This window comes from Ovis aries, chromosome 19, assembly GCF_016772045.2.
Source record: "Ovis aries strain OAR_USU_Benz2616 breed Rambouillet chromosome 19, ARS-UI_Ramb_v3.0, whole genome shotgun sequence".
NCBI lineage: Eukaryota > Metazoa > Chordata > Mammalia > Artiodactyla > Bovidae > Ovis > Ovis aries.
The window spans coordinates 51,333,258-51,353,678 of record NC_056072.1 but is presented as its reverse complement, the minus strand read 5'-3'; the positions used below and the strand labels follow the sequence as shown (position 1 = coordinate 51,353,678).

The window sequence follows — 20,421 nt, the reverse complement described above, 5'->3', positions numbered from 1 at the left end:
AGCCCTCCCAGGGAAAACCTGCCCCCCTGACACCCACACCCCCCGCAAACAGTCATGACAGAGGCCTTTTAAAACAGCAGCTTTAATGACCCCCCAGAATCAGCACCATGTCATCACTAGCGTGGGGCAAGGGGCGGGTTGGATTCAGTCCCTTCCGCTCACTGCCCAAAGCCTCCCCAACACTGAGTCATCAGCCGGGGAGGCAGCAGCCACAATTGGGGTCTGTCCACTGGGGGGAAGGTGAGACCCGTGGAACAAGTCACTGAAGTAACGGACACGCTCATGCACGCTCACGTGCAGACAGGCCTCTAGCACCAAGGGGGAGGGACGGCAGGGTCCAGCTGAGACACCGACTCCTCCAGGGGATGCTGGACTGGACCTCAGCTCTGGGCAGCACCTGGGTGGGGCAGGCAGGGTTCAGCTGTCTAACCGTACCCAACACAAGGGCCACAGAGGATGGGGGAGCCGGGGGCACAGTGGGTGTGGGGGCTCTGCCCACAGAAGGGGGTCCTTACTCAGGTCTTTAAGGGAGGGAGCACCGAGGGGTACCTTACTGGGGACTCCTCCCAGAGCCAGGTTTCTCTATCAGCTCTTTGGTCTGAGGTGGGGTCTGTCCCAGGTCCCCCAGTCTGGGGCGGGGGGGGCGGCTTCTGACCCCAGATCCTGACTCTGGACATAATCTGGGCAGGCCCCTCCTGGAATGGAGGTATGCTCGTACCTGTCCTTTGACTGTGGGCCGCCTGGGGCAGGCAGCGGTGCTCACAGGCCTCCCGGGTCCCAAAACGGTTGGCGTTCCCTCCGCAGCCACCATAGACGAAGGGGTGACAGGCCTTCGTGCCCCCTGCCCCAGCCCGATGATACCAGCGCAGGGTGTAGGCGCTGCAGGAACCCTCGTCCAGTGGAAGCGAACAGGGATCTGGGGGTAATGGGGGCAGAGAGGTCAGCTGGGATGGGCTCAGCCTGCTCCTCCCTACGCCCCTCTGAGCCCAGCCCCCTTCCTCACCATCGTCATCCCAAGGAGCTGCGGGGTCCTGGTATTCCTCCTCGGAATACTCAGAGTATTCATACTCATCGTCCTCAGGGGGCACCTGGCCTGCACACACAGTGAGGGGATGCTGTGAGCAGGGCCACTGCAGGGCCCAGTTCGTGCGGCCCAACCCTGGCCTCCCATGCGTGTTCCCTGCATGTGCCCTCTGCACACGTGGTGTGGGCCCTGCACGCACGAGCGGCCCCGTGTGTGTGTATGCTCCAGTCCCACATGTCCCCCAGGCTGCAGCCATCCTCACCATCCTCCTCTGCGTGGGACACTCGGAGCACAGGCACGGGGTGGAGCTGCGGCCCAGCGGTGTCTGCTGCGTAACTCGGGAGAGGCCCTGGAGCCGGGAGCAGGGGCGCGAGGCCCGGGCGTCAGCCTGGTGGCTGCCCTCGCCAAGCCCCTGCTGAGGTGACCCAGGCAATGGGCACAGCAGGGCCTGGCATGAGGCAGGCTCCGGGAGCAGAAAATACCAGAAAACTACTCACGTGATCCAGATGCGACATACTGGCCCTGACAGGCTGGAGGTGGCAGAGAAGGGGACACGGAGAGAGACAATAACAGAACAGGAGACAGAGGCGGAGAGAGGCAGGGAGAGAGGCTCACGGTGGCAGAGGCACATGGAGGGGACGGCAGGAGACAGTGGCAGACGGCGCGGGAGAGGAAGGGAAGCAGACCCAGGGAGAAAGAAACCAAGGGGGAGAAGTGGACCAAGAGCAAGAGAGAAGAGGGGAACAGGCCAGCCAAAGGCGAGAGAGAGGGAGAGAGGCAAAGGGCCAGGGGCCAGCCGGAATGGAGGAGGACAGGGAGGAGGCAAAGGCGGGAGGAGACGAGCTTCACTCTCTGATGCCCCAAGGGCCCTCAGAGCTCCCGCCCCGCACCCCGGTGCCACATCTGGCCCAAGGAGCCGGCTCTGCTCACGCCTCCTCCCCCTCCACACACGGCCATCCTGGGCACCCAGGAGCACATGTGCGCCCACCTCTGCCTGGGCCTCCACTTGGGGGAGTCCTGTCAGCATGTCCATCCAGAAACACCCATACTTTGTGTATCCATCTGTCTCCACCCGCCTCCATGACTGCTTGCCCCCTGGACGTTCTGGGGGTGCTGCCTGCCTCTGTCTAGGGGTGCGGGGATGCAGTGGGGATGGGACCCAGGAAACTCCAGGCTGGACCCCACTCACCGCAATGCTGACTCATCTCCTGACGCACAAGGCCCCGTATGTCATCCTCCTAGGAGCCCAAGACCACAAGGGTCATGAAGGAACCCAGGGGTCACAGAAGGACAAAGGGTACATGATGCAGGGATCGTGGAGGGACAGTGCAGAGTCAGGGCCCAGGGTCCAGGGGGTCAGGAGAAGGAGGCAGGGCCCCCACCCCACCCCACACACACGCACCGTCAGCGCAGCTTCTCCCTTCTCACCACGGGGCCCCATGGGGCCTGGCCGCCCCTGTGGGCAATGGATAGGGCTGGGCTGTGACCTCCGACCTCACGGACACCCCAGCCTTTGAACCCAGTCCCAGGAATTCCCACTCACCTGCTCCCCTCTCTCTCCAGGGGTTCCAGGGGCCCCGGGGGCGCCCACCACACTCTGTCCAGGGGGACCTCGCTCACCCTGTCAGACACAGGGACTGAGTGAGCAGGGTCAGAGGCAGTGGGGGCAGAAGAAGGACAATGTGGGACCGTAGTTTCAGAGGCTGGGGCAAGGATATTGGGGGAATGGATTGCAGAGCCAGAGGTCAGGGAGGTTGGGGAAGGGTCAGTGAGGTTCAGGGGTCAGGAGTCAGGGCCTCTCACCTTCTGACCCTGAAGTCCTTCAGGGCCTTTGGGACCAATGCTGCCAGGCGGCCCGGGAGGACCACTAGAGCCATCATTGCCCCTGGGACCTGGGAAGCCCCCCACTCCTGGGGGTCCCTGGGGAGGGAGAGACCAGGGTCAGTGATCAGAGCTTCCAGAGACCCCAGGCCCCTCAGTTCGCCATGACCTCAGCCTCCACTTACCCGCTCCCCTTTCTCGCCCTGGTCACCCTTGGGTCCTGGCTGCCCATCGAAACCTCGGTCACCCTGGGAACAAAAAGAGGCACGAGAGTCCCTCTGCCTCGGCCTCCCCAGCTCAGCCCCCATGAGCCCCCAGGCCCCATAGCCACCACCTCGAGTTCCTGTGGCCTACCAGCCAGAGACCCTGAGTCCACCATGATCCCCAGACCCCGCCCCACTGTGACGCCCCCTACCCTGGCCCCACCCATTTCCCCTTCACGGACCCTCCAACCTCCCCCTGACCTCGACCACCCTAACCCTCAGCCCTGAGGCATGTACTGCGCCACCTCCCACCCCTTAACCCTCAATCCCCACTGTGACCCCAACCCCACTCAGGACCAACCTCAGGACCAATCCCACTCCACCCCGCAGTGTCCCAACCTTCCTCGACCCAAAACCTTCACGACCTTATCGTGCTGTCCCTGCCCAATCCTGAACCCCACTGTCCACTGTGGAGGGACCCCTTACCTTGGGACCAATCAGGCCCTCCTTCCCAGGGGCCCCTGCCTGCCCTGGAACACCCGGCTCCCCCTGGAGGAGAGAAGACATTAGCCAATTCCTGGCCCACCCATCTGCTCCTCACTCTGGGGGTGCCCCACACTCACCAGCTCGCCTTTACGTCCTGCCAGCCCTGGGCGGCCCGGGAGACCAGCTTCTCCCTGCAGCAATCAGATGGAGGGGTCAGCCTTAGGCCCCAGGCCCCGTAGACCCCACATCCCCCCATTCCCTCATCACCCCTGTACCTTATCTCCCTTCTCTCCATCAAGGCCACAGGCTCCCTTAATTCCCCGTTCACCCTGAAAGAAAAAAGAAGTGAGAAAGTGACCTCCTAGATACCTCACCTATGACCCCTGACCCTGAAACCCCTCTCCAAACTGCCCTTAGGTACTCCAACCTCTGACCTTCCCACCTCTGACCTAATACCTCACGTTCAACCCTAGATACCACAGCATCTGACCCCAGATACCTGATCTCTGACCCCGGATACTTCACCCTCCAACATCAGGTCCTGATTACGGGGAAAAAACCAGCCCCCTTCCCACCTTGAGGCCCCGGGGACCCATGAAGCCAATATCTCCTTTGTCTCCTCGGACACCAGGAACTCCGTCTTTTCCTGGGGATCCCTGTGGGAAAAGTGTTAATGAGATCAGTGTAGGCTCAAAGGAAATCACTCTGGCTGTGAACATCGTCAGGGGGCCAGAGCCACTGGAAGGGCAGGGTTTTCTGCAGGGACGTGTGAGCCACCACAGGGGTGACTGTGAAGGTAGGGTCCCTGGACAACAGGAGAGTGCTGGTTCAATATAAGGTCAAAGGTCACCACACGGGGCTGGGGTCCCTGGTGGGGTGGCAGGGGCACCTTACCGGTTCGCCGGGGATCCCTGGGGCGCCAGGCTCACCCTGTGGGGAACGCAGGTGGGAGAGGGCCACCCTTCAGTGCCACTGTCCCCGTGTTGGCCCATCTGCCTCCCTTGGTGACTGCAGCCAGGACCCGGTCTGCACACCAGCCCGTGTGAGTACGCGTGGGGCCAACAGCGAGGGAGGCGGGAGTCCTCCAGTGCTCAGGGGATACCCAGGACAGGCGGGCGTGCCCCATGGCTCCGGGTCAGTGCCTGGGATGGGACTTGCCTTGGGTCCTGTGAGTCCACGCGCTCCCAGCAGCCCGGCTGAGCCCTTGTCACCAGGCTCTCCCTTGGTGCCCTGCAGGAGTGACAGGAGAGGGCCACGATCAGGACCAGAGCAGGCTGCAGGCTCCCAGCAAGACTGGAACCTGCCAGTTGCTCGCACACAGGCCCCCAAGGCCCCTTCCCTCCAGTCCACGCTCATGGCTGGGACTGGAGACCCTGGCCGTGGGGTGACTCATTTCTTATGCTGGGACCCCCGATTCCTGCCACTCCTCTTACCACTGGGCCCCCAGCCCTACCTGGAGTACCCCTAACACCCAAGGAGCCCCCTTCCAGGCCTCCTACAGGGGCCACAGTCCAAGACTGCCCTCCAACCTCACATCCAGGCCCTGGAGCCCCTCCCACAGAGCCCCCATCCTCTCAGCCGCCCCATAGTTGCTACAGCTGACAGAACCCCCTCCCCTCAGACCCCCAGAAATCCCTCTTCCATCCTCTGCTTCTGTCCTCACAGACCCTCCCCGGGGCCCTTCAGCTTGCAGGACCCCCTCCCTCATCCTTCATAGAACAGCCCAACCTCATCCACATACCTTCTCTCCAGGTTCCCCGCTGTCTCCCCGAGGCCCTTTCTCACCATCTATTCCCCGAGGCCCTCGTTCACCCTGGGTCAGGGCCAGAAATCAGGGTCAGGGGCTACAAGTCCCTTACCCTCTGAGGGCTTGAGATCTCAGATCCCCTGGGGCACCCCGCACAGGAGCCCCCCGAACACACACAGCAGACCCACTCACCGAGTCCCCCTTGGCACCCCGTGGCCCCGGAGGCCCCAAAATCACAGCTGAGTCGCCCTGAGTGGACAGGGGGAAGTCAGAGGAGTCAGGAGCACCGAGTCCCCTGCCTTCTCCCGTGCCCACACTCACCTTGTCACCCTTCAGTCCTGAGGCACCAGGGTCACCCTGTCGGGCAGAAGAATGTGGGTCTCACTCCAGTAGTGAAGCCCCAGATCCTGAGTTACAAGACCCGTCCCCACTCACACTCACACCAGGGGCCTCTGCTCCACATCCTTACCTTCTCCCCACGTTCTCCCCTGCTGCCTGGGGGGCCCTGCATGAGAGAAGATGATACCGAGCTAAGGGAATCTGGGGGGACCAGTGGGCAGATGGCTCAAGGTGCAGGGGAGGACTGGAAGGCCCCAGGGAATGGGGGAGACAAGGGGCCAGAGAGCAGACGTGGAGAAGCAGAGGGCAGCAGAGGCTGTGGAGACCCTCAAGGGCACAGAGGGCTCAGGCAGGGGACTGGGTCACACCACTGCTCCTCTCCCCAAGGGGACCCACCGCGAGTCCTCGGGGTCCCTCCAGGCCGGGGCGCCCATCTTCACCCTGGATGGTGACATTAGATTCGGTGACTCAGTAAGTTGGAAATCAGAGGCGAGAGCCGTGAGGGAGTCCCAGTGTGGCTCCCTCCAGTAGCCATGGCCTCAAGGCAGGACATACGCACCCGGACACCAGGCTCCCCACGCTCGCCTCGGGCCCCAGGCAGCCCTGCTCCAGTGTCCCCCTGGAGATCAACAGGACACCAAGGGTCAGTCAGGGGAACTGGTGGAGGGCAGAGGGTCACGGGAGGTGGGTGGGATTTAGAAAGAATGAGGTTAGAGTTAGAGGTCAGCAGAGGCTGGGGGGGTGGGGGCGAGTCAGCGGAGACTGGAGGAGGGGCGGGTCAGTGGAGGCTGGAGAGGGCGGGTCATGGGAGGCTGGGAGGGGGTCAGCAGAGGCTGCAGGGGGGGGTGGAGGGGGGGGGGGGGGAGAGGGGAATGGGTCAGTGGAGTCTGGAGGGGATGACGGGTCAGCGGAGGAGGCTGGAGGGATGGGTCAGCCGAGGCTGGAGGGGATGACGGGTCACCGGAGGCTGGGGGAGGTGTTGGGTCAGCGGAGGCTGGGGGGGCTGGGGGGTGGGGGAGGGACGCGTCAGCGGAGGCTGGAGGCCAGCGGAGGCTGGAGGCTGGGGGGCGCGGGTCAGTGGAGGCTGGAGGCTGGAGGTGGGGGCGGGTCAGCGGAGGCTGGAGGGGGTGCGGGTCAGCGGAGGCTGGGTTTGGGTCCGCGGAGGCTGGAGGGGGTTGGGTCAGCGGAGGCTGGGGGTGGCCGGTCAGTGGAGGCTGTGGGGGGGGGGCCGCGGAGGCCGGGGGCTGCGGTGCAGGAGGGGCCGGCGGTGCAGGAGGGGCCAGCAGCATTGTCACATCTACCTTGTCTCCTTTGAGTCCAGGGGCCCCAGGTGCTCCCTGTGGGCAGCAAGATGAAATCAGTCTGTGGCTCAGCCCCCAGCTAAGTCCCCAACACACAGCAATCAGAGACATGGGGCGTTGGGGCGTTCTACTCACCGCTGACCCAGGTGGTCCAGGCGGCCCCAAGGGACCTGGGGCTCCCTCTCTCCCTGGGGCACCTGCCAAACCCTATGGTAAAAATGAGGCAAGAGAGGGGAAGGGAGACTGGGGAACCTTCCTCCCATGCTGTTCCCCCAAGACCCGGAGCCCCCTGGGTAGGGCTGGGCCCCCTCCTCCTCCTCACCCGCAACCAGATCCAGAGGTCCTGGGCCCACCAAGTCCCCCACGCAGCCCTCGGCGCCCTTACCCGCTCTCCACTGGGGCCCGGCTGCCCCTGCTCTCCTCGAAGGCCTGTCTGACCGGGGAACCCCACAATACCAGGAGGTCCGGGGGGTCCGGGGGGCCCTGAGTCTCCCTGGAACAGAGATAGCAAAGGGAGAAATGGCCCCAGCAGGACCTCTTCCCAGGACTAGCCCCTGAAGACCCTCTTCCTCCCACCTCCAGGCCCCCCGTCCCACCTTCTTCCCCCACCAGTAGCCACAGGGCACCGTTTTACCTTTAGACCTGGAGGACCAACTGGCCCAGGGGGCCCCTGGACCCCAACTCCTGGGTCACCCTTCAAGGGAAAGAGGAGTCAGATCAGGCTCAGGGCGTCTTTGGACGATGACCACCTCCCCACATTGGGAATGCCTTAGGGCACATATACCTTGTGACCTTTGGGTCCTGGAGCCCCCTTCTGACCCTAAGAGAAAATGAAGTAAACAGCACTTGAGAGCAGGAACATGAGCCCAGAGCTCAGGTATGGTCCCAAAACATTCCCAGGGGATCTCGGAGGTGACCACGGGCATTTGGGACCGAGGATGTGAGCGCAGGTACGTGGGGGTGCGGACAGAGGCGGGATCTCAGATGTGTCCCAGTCCAGGGAGCTTAGCAACGACCACAGATATGACCGCAAACATGACCACAGACAGGAGCTCAGATACGGGAGCAGAGACGGTGGGGAAGGGTCAGCACCAACACACGCCCAAGGAGTGGCCCACAGAACTCCCACAGGCCCCGAGACCAGGAGATGAGACCGGAGCACGCGTGCTCCCAAGAGAGCACCGGGAGACCGAGGACGAGCACGTGGAAGCCAGGAGATTCAACCCCCGTGTGCTCCGGGAGCAGGACCCCGAGTGCTGGAATGTTCAGCCAGGCTCAGGTTCAGAGGTGCCCAAGCCCAGGAATGTCCCCTCACGTGCACGACTACACTCCTCAACGCGGACTTGGACTCGCCCGGACCCCAGACTCACATCTTCGCCAGGGTCTCCAGGCTCCCCCGCACGGCCGGCTTCACCCTGCATAGAAAGTGGGGTGAGGGTGTATGGCCACCCAACCGTACCCCTCCCTACCCAACGCTCAGACCCTGGGGCCAGGCCCACCTCACCTTCTCGCCCCGCGGTCCCGGCAGTCCTCGGTCACCTTTGGCTCCCTGTGGATACAGGGGTCAGTAGAACACATGGGTTTCAGGGTCCCAGACAGCAGAGACTCAAAGAAGGAGCGGGAGGCCTGGGCCGGGTGGGGCGTATCATGGAACGTGAGGGTCACAGGGCGGGTGATCTATGCGCTGGGGGTTCCACACTCACCGGCTCTCCCACCAGGTCTCCAGCAAGGGCTCCAGGGGCACCCTGATGAGAGAGAAGGGTCAGTGGGATTCCTCAGCTCTCACCCCTGCCCCCCCACCCCAGAGCCTCCCCCACACTCACCTTCTCTCCCTTTGCTCCAGGGGGCCCGACCACAGCCTGCGGGGAACGCCTGGTGAGTCACCCCGCTTCCTGCCACCTCCCCACCCCTGCCCCGCCGTCCAGATGGGAGGGGCAGACTAGGCTTGGGGGCTGGGCAGAGGAGCTGATGTGGAAGCTGGGGGTCAGGAGCAAAGATCACCTGTCCAGGGGTCCCCATGGGTCCCGGCTCTCCTTTAGGTCCGACAGGGCCCGGCAGACCTGGTGACCCCTATGGCGGAACAGCGGGCAGAAGTCAGTGCCTCTCCTTCCGCTACCCTGCCGCCCAGCCCTTCTCTCCCTGCGGGCACATGGTTGCACAGCCCCCATCGCAGGCCCGTAGCGAGCTCCTCTGAACACACACCGGCACGCCGGGGGCTCCTCTGTCTCCATCTTTCCCGGTGGCACCATCACGACCCGGCGCTCCCGGCTTCCCCGTCTCCCCCTGAGACGGAAGAGCTCTGTCAGGGGCCTGCCCTCTGACTCCCGAGCCCCGGAGCCCAGCCCTGACCCCCAGGACTCACCACTTGTCCGGGCAAACCCGGTGCCCCTTGAGGACCCTGCAGGGAAAAAGTCAGATGTGGGAGGGACATGGAGAGCAGGGGACCCAGTGGGGCAGGGACTTCATGTCCCCGCAGGCGCCTCACTCACCACCAGGCCTGAAGGGCCAGGGGGCCCGGGAAGTCCCACGGCTCCAGTAGGTCCAGGCAGGCCCTGGAAGAAGCAGGAGTTGAGAGCAGTGCCAACCCTGCCCAGCTCCCTGTGACTTCCCCATGGGCTGGGCCACTCACCCGTCCTGGTGGTCCTGTCTCTCCGGGCTCCCCCTGCCAAAAACACAGACACTGAATGAGCCGACAGATGGACCAGAGGCCCCTCAGCCCCGGTCACAAGGAGAGCCTGCATGGACAGGGCACCTTGGTGCTCCGGGGGCAGTGATGTCCCTGGAGGCTGGCAGACATTGTCCTGGTGCAGATAGGCTGCTCTGAGTCCCTGCCTCCTTCCAGCCACACACCCACACATGCCTCTACTCACCTTTAGGCCAGAAGGTCCCTGGGGTCCCGCAGGGCCAGCAAGACCCTATAAAAAAATATCAAGGGCAGGAAATGGGTCCAAGTTGCACCTGGACTTACGGACTAACACAAACTAGTTTTCCACCCGATGTGGGGACTGATGCTTGTCCCTGCCCACCAGGCGGTGCTTCCCTGTCACTCACCGGGGCCCCAGGTGGTCCAGGGTCTCCATGGCCGCCCTGTGGGAGAGAGAAAGAGCCAAATGGGGTTTGGGGAGTCAGTCCCACCCTACCAGGGAAACTGAGGCGGGACTGCCCATTGTAGGGGGTGCCCATTAGGAAGGGAGCAGGATTCTGGGGTACTCACCGCTGGGCCTGGGGTCCCCCGTGGACCTTGCAGACCCTGTATAGAGAAGGGGGCTGCTGAACCTCAATCTGGCCTGCCGTGGGTCTGTTCCTGCCCTCTGGAGACCTTTGCCTGGAGGCCCCACCTCTGGACCCTCACCCCTCCCAGGTACAAGTCACCCCGTACCCATGAACTGCCCCTCATGGACAGTACACATGGGCCTGTGCACACACACAGCCATCAGACGTGTGCACTTGGACCTGGGCAACCCCATCACTGCACACGGGTGACCCTGCACGCAGGGGCCAGCACACTGCAAGCGGGTGACTGTGCCCCAGAACTCAGCCCAGGCTGTTCCTGCTGCTACTCACCGGCTTCCCCTCGGGCCCAGCCACGCCACGCTCTCCTGGCAGACCCTAGAGAGAACGTGTTTATGGCCACACCATCTCGTCCCCCATCCCAGCTTCCCCTGAGACAGTCCCGGGCAGAGCAGACTCCAGCCCAGACAACACAGGTGAGAGCCGTGTGCTGCACGCACGCGGCGCCGCGGGGCAAGGACTCACTGGGCTGCCGTTCTGACCCCTCTGTCCAGGCTCTCCCCGGTCGCCCTTGATGCCCGGCTCACCCTGCAAGCAGAGTGTCGCACCCTGAACATCACTGCCGGTGCCCACAGACACACCATCCCTGCATGCCCCCTGCAGAGGAGGGGGACGGCGTGGTGGGATGACGGGAGGTCTCACCCTGTCTCCTTTGGGGCCTCGGTCGCCATCACTGCCTGGATCCCCCTGTGGGAATGACATGTCAAGCCAGACCCGGGTGCCACAGCAGGGTTGGCCCCCAGACAGCCCGCACACAGACCTTAGCGCCTTTGAATCCAGGGGGTCCTTGTTCTCTAGAGAGCCCAGAACCTGGCTCGTCCGCAGCCACCTACAAGCACAGGATTACAGGGCAGAGCTGTGCCATCACGGAGCCAGGGAGGAGTCGTCTCAAAGGGTTGTGGGTTCAGAGTCACCGCATGGAGCTTCTGGGGCCCAAGCCACTGGTGGCCTCTTGGTGACACCAGTCACAGGCTTGGGCAGAGCTGGGGTGATCACCTTGGGGCCTGGGGGTCCGGGGGGTCCAGGGAGGCCAGGAAGGCCGTCTCTGCCCTGAAGAGAAGAAGGAAATGGGTGGCCGTCCCAGCACAGCCTGCAGGCAGTCCCGCCCGGTGAAGCCCTACCCAGCTCACCTGTTCTCCACGTTCTCCTTTCTCTCCCCGTTCTCCCTGAAAAGCAGATACCAAGGCGGGGGGTATGCCCATGGGGAGTCCAGCTCCTCCTAAGCCCACTCCCCGGGCCACTCCCACCAGCCCCCAGGCTCACCCTCTCTCCAGGTCTTCCAGCCTCCCCCACACTCCCAGCCGGGCCGGGGAGCCCAGGGATACCAGGCTTCCCAGGCTCCCCAGCAAGGCCAGGAGGTCCAGGAAGGCCCCGCTCCCCCACGGCCAGGCCAGGTGGCCCCTGAGGGCCGGGGTCTCCACGATCTCCCTTTGGTCCACGTTCTCCAGAAAAGCCGATGGGGCCCTGGAGGAGCAAAACAGTACATGCTGGTAGTCACCGACACCATCCACGGAACAACCCCTCCCCGCTTGAGTACCCAGCACACACCTCCTTGCCTGGGGGGCCCCGCTCGCCTGGGTCCCCCTTGGGGCCACGACGCCGTTCAGGCGCAGGCAGGAAGCCGCCAGAGCTCTCTTCCCAGGTCTCCACGATCTCCCGCAGGGCAGATGTCTGGGTGACATGCAAGGTCAGAAGAGGGAGACCACAGCTGTAGCCACCCTGGCCGGCCCTTGGGGCATTACTTGTCCCGTGGGGCTCCCTGCAGCCCCCATGCCCAGCCCCCATCAACCTACCTTGATGCCAATATTTTCCAGCAACCGCTCTGCATTCTGGGGACACAAACTGGATAAGGGGATGCCCACAGAAGAGAAGGCCCCACACTGCCCCCCAAAACAGCCTCTATACCCTCGTCCCCTGGCTTCCTGCCTAGAGGACCCTTTAGCCCTTGGCTGGGGAGACTGGAGGCCACTGGAAGCCCATACCTGGCATGTCCCATCACCCAGGTTCCTGTCTACGTAGCCCACAGGAATCCCAACAGGGCAGGGGCCCGAGCATACAGGACAGCACCTGTGGCTACAAGCGGAAGGGGGCGGAGGCAGCCCCTACAGGCATGCGTGGAACAGTCAAGGACCATGTCCCAGGCTTCACTCACCACCAGGCTCCCAGGCTCTCCTCTCAGGCCACGCTCTCCTGGGAGGCCCTGGGGACACCAAGAGGTAAGCTGCTAGACCCAGCCTGGGGTGCGGCGTGTGGGTACATGTGTGGATGCTATGGCCACTGGGACAAGTGAAAAAGGTGGGGGCCTCACCTGCTCCCCTCTGGGTCCAGTCTCCCCACGGTCACCCTGAGAAGAAGAATGACTGGTGGGAAAATGCCCCCACTCTGGGCAGCGCCCCCACCATACCACTCACCCAGCATCTGCACACTCACCTTGGGGCCTGAACTCCCCGGGACGCCAGGGAAGCCCTGAGATAAGACAGAGCACAAAGAGGTCACAGGGGATCACGGCCTCCAGGGGTGGCAACCTAAGGCCCCTGTTGATTGCTCCCAAGTCCTGGAACTACCCCAGATACTCACCTGCCCGGGAGGGCCGACCTGCCCCGGGAGGCCCGGGGGGCCCTGGAGTCCAGGGCTTCCAGGAGCTCCACGCTCACCCTTGGGGCCGTCACGACCCTGTGAAGGATGCAGCCAGCATCAGGACCCTGAGACCCCGGGAAGGAGTGGGGTCACGTATCACAGGGTTAGGCTCAGAGGTCAGAGACTGCAGAAGACACCAACACTCACTTCTCTTCCAGGGGCGCCCGAATCTCCCTTCTCTCCCTAAGGAAGACAAGGCTGCTTCAGACCCGGCCCCAGTCTGAGCCAGAGCAGACTCCAAGCGAGGGCAACTCACCTTCCTCCCGTCTTCTCCAGGGTCGCCGGGTTCTCCCTGCAGGCAGAGGACGCACATCAGATCCAACAGAGTTAAGAACTGTCCATGTGTCTTGCTGTCGGCAAATCCTGTGTGTGCCTCGCTCCGTGTGGCCGTGTGTATGAGTGAGTGTGGATACCAATGCATATGTCGGGATGTCGCCACATGTGTCCCCCCTCAGAGCTTTGGCGGTGTGTCCCACACCTCCACAGAGGTCCACGTGCGGCCCTGGGGCCCTGGCACAGCACGTGTCCGAGTGTGGCTGCGGGGTCTGTGTGTCTGTGTCCTCAGTGTCCCTGAATGGGGGCTTCACACCTGTGTGTCTGCACCTCTCCATCTGCGTCTGTGCCCTTCGCCTATGCCCGTGGCCGTGGTTATTTTAGCCTGAGTTGGTCCATCCGGGCACAGGTTGACATGTCCACCTAACTGACCGTGTCTGTGAGGCTGCCTCTGTGTGCACGTGGACATGTGTTTCCAGACATGTCTGTGTGGGGGGGTTAGGTACGCAGGTGTCAGTGCACGTCACCCTGTATCTACGTGTGTGCCCCTTGTGTGTCGCATGTCTGGGCGGTGTCCAGGTGCTAGCATTTTTCTGGAGGTTTCCCTGTGTCTACCCTAGACACTCACGTTTTTCCCATTCAGGCCAGGCTTGCCATCCTCGCCTGGCTTTCCCTGTGGGAAGAGATCACTGGTCAGAAGTCAGGGTTGGAGTGAGGGCAGGAAGGGGGCAAAAGGGTACCATGAAAGTGGGACTCACCGGTGCTCCGGGGGGACCAGCAGGGCCAGGAGGGCCCTGTTCTCCTCGAAGGCCCGGAAGTCCCTGGAAAAAGTCTTTGCTAGGATTGAGAGGGTCACTGAGATATCCCCTGGGGCACATCCATGGACTTGGAGGACCCCACAGAAACCTCCTCCAGGATGAAGACCCCCCCAGAATTGGGAGGTACCATTGAGGTCCCAAGGCTGAGACTCAATAGGGTAGGGTGTCCCCTGCTGAAACTCCAACGGGAAGAAGCCTCAGGTTTTGGGGGTCCTACTATAGGCCCCAAGGCAGAGAAGACTGGAAGGCAGAACTCTGCCAGGGGACCAGGACCCTACCAAGGACAGGGCTGGACCAATGCCCCTACTGCCAGAAACTATGACGACCAGGCTACAGTTTATGCTGGACCCCTGAGCTGCCCTCCATCCTAACATCCCCCCTTACTTACATCTCTCCCTGGGTCTCCGGCCTTGCCCGTGGCACCCTGAAGAGAGACTCAAGTCAGGGAGTCCACAGTGGTCATGGGGTCAGGGGCGCTGTCCTCGGACAGGGCCACTAGTTCCTGTGAACCCAAGGCCTGCCAGGCAGTAACACCCCCCAGGCAGGTGGCGTACTAGGAGACACAGATAACCCAGCTGGCCCCAGAGCTCATCAAGACCCACAAGGCTCCGGAGACTGGGGACATACGAAGGGACAAGGGAAGAGGCGCGACCACGCAGTGACCGCCACAACTCACATTCGGCCCAGGGGGACCAGAGGCTCCTGGTTTCCCATCCAGCCCACTGCGGCCATCCAGGCCAGGAGGGCCCCGGTCGCCCTGGGGAAAACAGAGTGAGTGGTAAGAGGCCTCGAAGGATGAGATGGATCTGAGGGCCCAGGCTGACAGTCGGAAACCCTCCACGCCCTCTCACCTTTTCTCCTGCTGGGCCCCGAACACCTGGGTCCCCCTGAAGGGAACAAGGTCACCAGGTCAGTGAGAGGTGAGGGCAAGATGGACACTTAGGCTGATGGTACCAAGTGCATCACTCACCTGTGGGCCTGGAGGCCCCCGAAGTCCACTGATGCCCTGATGACGGGAGAGGAAGAAATCAGAGCAGGGTCTCCCAGGCCCATGCGGCCCCATGGGACCAGCCACACTCACCCTCTCCCCAGAAGCTCCGGGGGGGCCAGGGTCGCCCTTGGGTCCTCGTGGACCCTCCTGTCCTCGGTCCCCAGGCTCTCCCTGTGGCAGAGATGAGCGTGTTGAGGGAACACCACTGGGGCCACAGGCGCACCCAGGGCAGAATCGGTCATGGGGGTGCTGGAATGCTTCTCCATGCTACAGCCTCACTCCACCCCAGAGCCTGGTACCTTCTCTCCAGCTCCAAGTCCCACATCCACCTGTGGGGGGGAATGGCCAGTGAGAAGAACAGTCCAACTAGGGGAAGAGGAGTGGGTGAGGGCCAGTGAAGACATCCAGGGACAGTGGGGAAAGTGGGAGTCAGTGGAAGGGATGTGTGGGGCCAGCAGGGGCAGGCGGGGGAGATGAGAGAGGATCAGACAGAGTCAGCTCTTACCAGCCGTCCAGGGGCTCCTGGGGGACCCTAGGGAAGGAAATAATTGTAGTCAACAGGAACTCTGGGGCCCCACGGGGTAGCTCAGATTTGCCCCAAGCTCAGCTCTGCTCCTAAATTCCCTGCACCTCTATGCCAAGCCCCAGAAGCCAGATCAGGCCTAGGGATGACCACCAGAGCTCCTGACCTTGATCTCCAGGCCCTTAGCGGAGATGCTCACCAGACAGAGCACCGCAACCCTCCATACCCTCTGTGCCCGAAACACCAGCACTACTCACTGGCTCCCCACGGTCACCCTTGGGTCCAGAAGGTCCAGGGCTCCCCTGCAGAGGCAGAGGGTCAGGGTCAGTAAGGAGGGGCGGCAGTCTGAGGGGCTTTGGAAACACCCGAGGGACTCATGGGGATCCTTGTGGCTTTTGAGGGTTGTGATGAGGGGTCACAGGAAATCACTGTGAGGGTTGGGCATTGTAGGGTTGGGGTGGCAGGGTCAGAGGCTGGGAACTGGATGGTTGGAGACTGAAGCTAAGGTTAGAGTTCAGGGGTCAGAGGTTGTGACTCACATTTCGTCCATCCTCTCCAGGATCTCCCTGGTCTCCCTTCTCACCCACAGGCCCCCGAGCTCCAGGCGCCCCCTGAGAAGAGTAGCTGGTGTGAGATGGACCCTCCCCCTCCCAGGATTTTGCAGATCACCCTATGACCTCCACACTGCCCCGGGTTCTCCATCACCCCGAAAACCATGTCAGAGTTTCCCATCCCCTTTGTTCCCACCTCTTCTCATACAGAACCCCCCTTACTTCTCCCTGCAAAGCCTCACCCGAAGGCCACGCTCGCCAGCTTTTCCAGGCAAACCTGGGTCACCCTGGTAGTGGAGAGAACCCCGTATCAAAGGTGAGTTAGGCTCAAACTAACTCAGAGAGGGGCAGCCAAATGGGCCTGGGCACTGACTGGACAGGCGGTAGGAGGATGGACGGAATAACTGGTGGAGCCCACCCCCTGGGATTCGCACTCAAGGACAAAGGATCAGAAACCAAAGCGGGAAGGAGTCTCACCGGGGGACCCTCGTCGCCCTTCTCTCCAGCTTCACCCTGTGAGACATGAGGGTCAGCCCTGATCCCCAGCTCCCAGGGGGGCCAGCATACTCTACTCCCCACCCCCAGCACTCCCCCAGTCCAGCCCTCTTACGTCTCGTCCTCGGGGGCCGACGGGTCCTGGGGAACCAGGCCGCCCAGGGTCTCCCTTCTCTCCAGGAGGTCCTGAGTCACCCTGTGGAGGAGGAGAGAGTGACACTGCACGTATAGCCAGTCCTTGAGGGGAGGGGACCCCAGGAACCTTGATGGTACCCAAGGTCACAGGCACTCACCGGGGGTCCTGCTCTGCCAGTGAGGCCAATGGGACCCTGCAGGGCATGGGGAGGGGAGACAGGACTTAGTTGGGGCTCCCAGGCAGCACCCCATCTCTTTCTGTCACATTCCCCTTCCCCACATTTACGCACTCGGCCTCCAGGGTCTCCCTTGGGGCCAGGGTCTCCAGGAAGAGCCAAGCCAGGTGAGCCCTGTGGAAGGAAGGATCAGAGGTCAGGGGACACAACTGTCACCTGCCCGACCCCCTAACACTTCCCACACTCACCTGTTCCCCTTTGAATCCGGTAGCTCCTTTGGGCCCCGGGGGCCCCATATCTCCCTGGAGGTGACAAAGACGAGATCAGCCTCAGCCCCAGCTCCATGAGCCCCACCACCCAACAGCTGTCACGACCTCCAGGGGCCCTGCTTGAGGCACACCCTGTGACCTTGATCTCAACCCTGTAACAGCTGCCCTTCACTTCTCGCCAGACATACCTTCTCTCCTTTGGCTCCAGCACCCCCAGGTCCCTGAAAACAAACAGGACAGACATGGCTTGGCCAAGGGATCATAGTACGACAGCCCTGATTGAGGTTGGGGGTATATATGAAACCGGAAGTCTCTGCCCAGAGGTTACAGGGTCACCACTGGGAGCAGGGCAGGGGTTACACGGGGCTCACGGCCTGTACAAGGGTCATGGGGTCACAGCATCACAGCCAGGAGTTGGAAGGTTTGTTACAGCGTCAGTCACAGAGCTCTGAGCCCACAGTGCTGGTTTCCAGGTGGGTTACAGTCCTCAAGGGGCTGTGCTGTGATCAAGAGACCCACCCTCCCTTCACTCACCACTGCGGGGTCTCCAGGCCGACCAGGCTCCCCCTGTGGACAGAGAATAGCAACAGGGCTGGGTCAGGGACACACATGGGGACTCAAAGGCCCAGGGTCCCCCCTGCCACAATCCCTAGTATAGCGGGGACTGACTCCCAGCCCGTGACCCACCTTCTCTCCTCGGCGGCCGGTTGGTCCTGGTGGCCCCTGCGCATGGAGAAAGCGTGAGCCCAGGATGGGGAAGAACATGAAAAGCCCCCTCCTGGGCCCACAGTCACAGACTTACTTCAGGACCCTCAGGTCCAGGTCGTCCAGCAACTCCTGGCAGCCCCTGGGGAAGAGAAGCAGAAATGCTGACCCAGGTGGGGCAGGCGAGGGTAGAGGCATGATGGCAGAGAAGGGCTGGAGGTTGAGGATGGGGGTCCCAGAAGATCAGGAGTGAGGTCAGCAGGAAGACAGAGACCAGGTCAGTGGAAGTCAAGGTCAGTTCAGCAGGGTCAGAGACCCAAAAGCAGGTCCCTGAGGTTGAGGGTTAGAGCCTGCAGCAGCAGAGATTAGAAGTCATGTGAGGAGGGGTGGAGGGTCAGGGGCAGTGGAGGTCAAGGGCAAGAAGCCAGAACCAGGAGGGGTAGGGAGCCAAGGTCAGCTGACACTGGGGTCAGTAGGCTCACCTGTGGTCCCACTGGGCCAGGCAACCCACGTTCACCCTGATGGAACAGAATGGGTCAGAACCAAGTCCACCCTGGACCCTGCAGGGCCCTGAGAGACCCCCCAGGGCTCACTGACCTTCTCTCCAGCCTCACCAGCGGCCCCTGTTAGTCCTCGGTCGCCCTGAGGGAAGAGACAGGAAAGGGGCCTTCACTGTCGAAGCCCAGACGAGGGGTCTCAGGCTCCAGCCATCCACCCCTGAAACCGCAACCTCCAGCCTGGAGAGAACTCTCACCTCCAGTCCTCTGCACCCCCTAATCCTGCAAGGGTCCCAGTGTGTCACCCCTCATACCTGACCTCCCCAAAGGGCATGTTTTTGGTTTCCCTTTTAAGTTATTTTGGCCTTTATTTAATTTGTTACAATATTGCTTCTCTTGTTTTATGATCTCTTCTTTTGGCCATGGAGCATGTGAGGTCTCGGCTAGCTGATCAGGGATCAAAACTGCACCAGCTGTATTGGAAGCTCGGAGTTTTAACCACTGGGCCCCCAGGGAAGTCCCAGCACTTACTTTGGGACCAGCATCTCCAGGAAGTCCCCGAAGGCCCTGAAAGGGGTTCGGAGATTTGGGTTTGGTAATAAGGATGGAGTAGAGGGTTGATGGCTGAGGGCTGGGGCCTTGCCCACCCCCTGGCCCCCACACTCACCCGCTCACCCGGGATCCCGGGTTGTCCTGGGAGGCCCGGGGCTCCATCTTCACAGTCACCCTGAAGGAGGAACAGACGGTAAAAGACCCTGCTCCCTGCACCCGGACGCCTCCCTCTACCCAAGAACTGGGACAGCAACAGGTCACATCTCCCACCTTTTCTCCTTTTTCTCCAGGGGGGCCAACTGAGCCTTGGGGTCCAGGGCTTCCAGGAAGACCCTAGGAGGAAGTGAGGAGAAACTGAGAGCTGCAAACAGGCCCAGCACCCGCCCCCCAACTGCCCCAGCAGAGCCCCCAGCTCCTCTATCCACACCCGGAGCCTGGCCCCCGGGGTCCCTCACCGGCAGCCCAGGCTCGCCCAGAGCAGCAGTGCCGTCACCTGGTCCAGGGGGGCCCTGGGAAAGAACAGCAAGTCGGGAGGTGGCCGGGGGAGTCAGGCTCCATGCCACCCCCAGCCTAACTTGCCCCTTACTTACCCGCTCCCCACGATCGCCTTTCTCACCCTGGAAGAGAGATCATGACCCATGGCTACACCTCTACTTCCCAAGATCCCAGGAGGAATGGGCATCTTGTGGCCAAACTGGGTTACAAAGGTCGTGGAAGAACTGAGGAGTCACGGGCAGGGGGTGACCAAGAGGGCCTATGGGCTCAGAGTGACCAGTAGGGGTAGTGTGGGTTCAAATGAGGTCACCAGGTCACTGGGTCACATGGAGGTGATGAGACCATGGTGGTCATGCTGTCACCTTCACAGCTGTTCCGGGAAATCCGGGGGGACCCCGGGGTCCCGGGTCCCCCAACGGCCCACGAGATCCAGGGGGACCCTGATGGAAGAGACAAAGTGTAAAGCACAGCCCCATGACCCCCATTCTCTCCCACCCCGCGTAGGTTCCCCCCACCACCATACTCTAGAACTTACTGGAGGTCCAGGATCCCCTTTCTGCCCAGGACGCCCTGGGCCCTCGCCTCCAATGACTTGTCCGGGCTCTCCCTGCAGGACAGAGAATAGCAGGCAGGATTCAGAGTATGGGAACCCTGAGGTGGGAGAAGCCCCAGAAGTCCCCAGCTATTCCTTATGATGCCTTAGGCCCTGCACAGTGTCAGGCTGGGGGGCAACTCTGCTCCTCCCTGGGACATCCAGCTTGGTTCCCTCCCCTCCGTCCTTCACCTACCGGCTCCCCCTTTGGGCCTCGAGGTCCTCGCTCTCCCTGAGGGCAAAAGAGCAAGGGGTGATGTCTGATCTCAGTGCGTTTCAGTTTGGGCCCCCACAGACCAATCCCTCTCCACCACCCCAGGTCCCCACCCCACGGAAAGAGCTCTGGGAAGACGCTGAGAGGGAGAGCGACTTACTGGTTCTCCACGAGGGCCAGCCCACCCTGGGGAGCCCTGTAAATGGAAGCCAGAGTCAGAGCAGTCAGACCACCCCACCCACTCAAGCAAAGCATCATGTGAATTGCGAGGGCAAGGCTTGCTCAC

At 62.4% G+C, this 20,421-nt stretch overlaps 1 protein-coding gene across 1 annotated transcript in view; it reads right to left on the bottom strand.

Moving 5' to 3' along the window:
* Positions 1-63: 63 nt before the first annotated feature.
* COL7A1 (collagen type VII alpha 1 chain) overlaps positions 64-20,421 on the bottom strand; it is a 30,728-nt gene continuing 10,370 nt past the window's right edge. Inside the window, exons 33-118 of the mRNA XM_042236267.1 lie at positions 20,296-20,331; positions 20,118-20,153; positions 19,865-19,936; positions 19,692-19,769; positions 19,425-19,451; positions 19,290-19,343; positions 19,105-19,167; positions 18,950-19,009; positions 18,814-18,849; positions 18,383-18,427; positions 18,268-18,303; positions 17,883-17,927; positions 17,768-17,803; positions 17,615-17,647; positions 17,269-17,301; positions 17,060-17,113; positions 16,926-16,985; positions 16,794-16,829; positions 16,616-16,696; positions 16,483-16,518; positions 16,248-16,292; positions 15,994-16,065; positions 15,712-15,756; positions 15,437-15,463; positions 15,231-15,260; positions 15,022-15,102; positions 14,911-14,946; positions 14,792-14,827; positions 14,617-14,697; positions 14,329-14,364; positions 13,881-13,943; positions 13,751-13,795; positions 13,106-13,141; positions 12,997-13,032; positions 12,790-12,885; positions 12,643-12,678; positions 12,521-12,556; positions 12,365-12,412; positions 12,006-12,041; positions 11,761-11,883; positions 11,476-11,676; positions 11,343-11,378; positions 11,209-11,262; positions 10,973-11,041; positions 10,855-10,899; positions 10,678-10,740; positions 10,486-10,530; positions 10,136-10,171; positions 9,973-10,008; positions 9,792-9,836; positions 9,551-9,583; positions 9,411-9,473; positions 9,284-9,319; positions 9,124-9,204; positions 8,923-8,991; positions 8,745-8,780; positions 8,625-8,666; positions 8,426-8,470; positions 8,292-8,336; positions 7,706-7,741; positions 7,556-7,615; positions 7,307-7,414; positions 7,057-7,128; positions 6,922-6,957; positions 6,180-6,239; positions 6,017-6,061; positions 5,751-5,786; positions 5,603-5,638; positions 5,474-5,530; positions 5,276-5,347; positions 4,693-4,764; positions 4,429-4,464; positions 4,110-4,190; positions 3,810-3,863; positions 3,672-3,725; positions 3,535-3,597; positions 3,031-3,093; positions 2,828-2,944; positions 2,568-2,645; positions 2,427-2,480; positions 2,214-2,262; positions 1,522-1,554; positions 1,287-1,373; positions 1,004-1,093; positions 719-916; positions 64-397 (exon numbers count right to left, since the gene is read on the bottom strand). Coding sequence (XP_042092201.1) covers positions 381-397; positions 719-916; positions 1,004-1,093; positions 1,287-1,373; positions 1,522-1,554; positions 2,214-2,262; positions 2,427-2,480; positions 2,568-2,645; positions 2,828-2,944; positions 3,031-3,093; positions 3,535-3,597; positions 3,672-3,725; positions 3,810-3,863; positions 4,110-4,190; positions 4,429-4,464; positions 4,693-4,764; positions 5,276-5,347; positions 5,474-5,530; positions 5,603-5,638; positions 5,751-5,786; positions 6,017-6,061; positions 6,180-6,239; positions 6,922-6,957; positions 7,057-7,128; positions 7,307-7,414; positions 7,556-7,615; positions 7,706-7,741; positions 8,292-8,336; positions 8,426-8,470; positions 8,625-8,666; positions 8,745-8,780; positions 8,923-8,991; positions 9,124-9,204; positions 9,284-9,319; positions 9,411-9,473; positions 9,551-9,583; positions 9,792-9,836; positions 9,973-10,008; positions 10,136-10,171; positions 10,486-10,530; positions 10,678-10,740; positions 10,855-10,899; positions 10,973-11,041; positions 11,209-11,262; positions 11,343-11,378; positions 11,476-11,676; positions 11,761-11,883; positions 12,006-12,041; positions 12,365-12,412; positions 12,521-12,556; positions 12,643-12,678; positions 12,790-12,885; positions 12,997-13,032; positions 13,106-13,141; positions 13,751-13,795; positions 13,881-13,943; positions 14,329-14,364; positions 14,617-14,697; positions 14,792-14,827; positions 14,911-14,946; positions 15,022-15,102; positions 15,231-15,260; positions 15,437-15,463; positions 15,712-15,756; positions 15,994-16,065; positions 16,248-16,292; positions 16,483-16,518; positions 16,616-16,696; positions 16,794-16,829; positions 16,926-16,985; positions 17,060-17,113; positions 17,269-17,301; positions 17,615-17,647; positions 17,768-17,803; positions 17,883-17,927; positions 18,268-18,303; positions 18,383-18,427; positions 18,814-18,849; positions 18,950-19,009; positions 19,105-19,167; positions 19,290-19,343; positions 19,425-19,451; positions 19,692-19,769; positions 19,865-19,936; positions 20,118-20,153; positions 20,296-20,331 — 4,845 coding nt within the window. The 3' untranslated portion in view covers positions 64-380. The remainder of the gene's footprint in view (positions 398-718; positions 917-1,003; positions 1,094-1,286; positions 1,374-1,521; positions 1,555-2,213; positions 2,263-2,426; positions 2,481-2,567; positions 2,646-2,827; positions 2,945-3,030; positions 3,094-3,534; positions 3,598-3,671; positions 3,726-3,809; positions 3,864-4,109; positions 4,191-4,428; positions 4,465-4,692; positions 4,765-5,275; positions 5,348-5,473; positions 5,531-5,602; positions 5,639-5,750; positions 5,787-6,016; positions 6,062-6,179; positions 6,240-6,921; positions 6,958-7,056; positions 7,129-7,306; positions 7,415-7,555; positions 7,616-7,705; positions 7,742-8,291; positions 8,337-8,425; positions 8,471-8,624; positions 8,667-8,744; positions 8,781-8,922; positions 8,992-9,123; positions 9,205-9,283; positions 9,320-9,410; positions 9,474-9,550; positions 9,584-9,791; positions 9,837-9,972; positions 10,009-10,135; positions 10,172-10,485; positions 10,531-10,677; positions 10,741-10,854; positions 10,900-10,972; positions 11,042-11,208; positions 11,263-11,342; positions 11,379-11,475; positions 11,677-11,760; positions 11,884-12,005; positions 12,042-12,364; positions 12,413-12,520; positions 12,557-12,642; positions 12,679-12,789; positions 12,886-12,996; positions 13,033-13,105; positions 13,142-13,750; positions 13,796-13,880; positions 13,944-14,328; positions 14,365-14,616; positions 14,698-14,791; positions 14,828-14,910; positions 14,947-15,021; positions 15,103-15,230; positions 15,261-15,436; positions 15,464-15,711; positions 15,757-15,993; positions 16,066-16,247; positions 16,293-16,482; positions 16,519-16,615; positions 16,697-16,793; positions 16,830-16,925; positions 16,986-17,059; positions 17,114-17,268; positions 17,302-17,614; positions 17,648-17,767; positions 17,804-17,882; positions 17,928-18,267; positions 18,304-18,382; positions 18,428-18,813; positions 18,850-18,949; positions 19,010-19,104; positions 19,168-19,289; positions 19,344-19,424; positions 19,452-19,691; positions 19,770-19,864; positions 19,937-20,117; positions 20,154-20,295; positions 20,332-20,421) is intronic.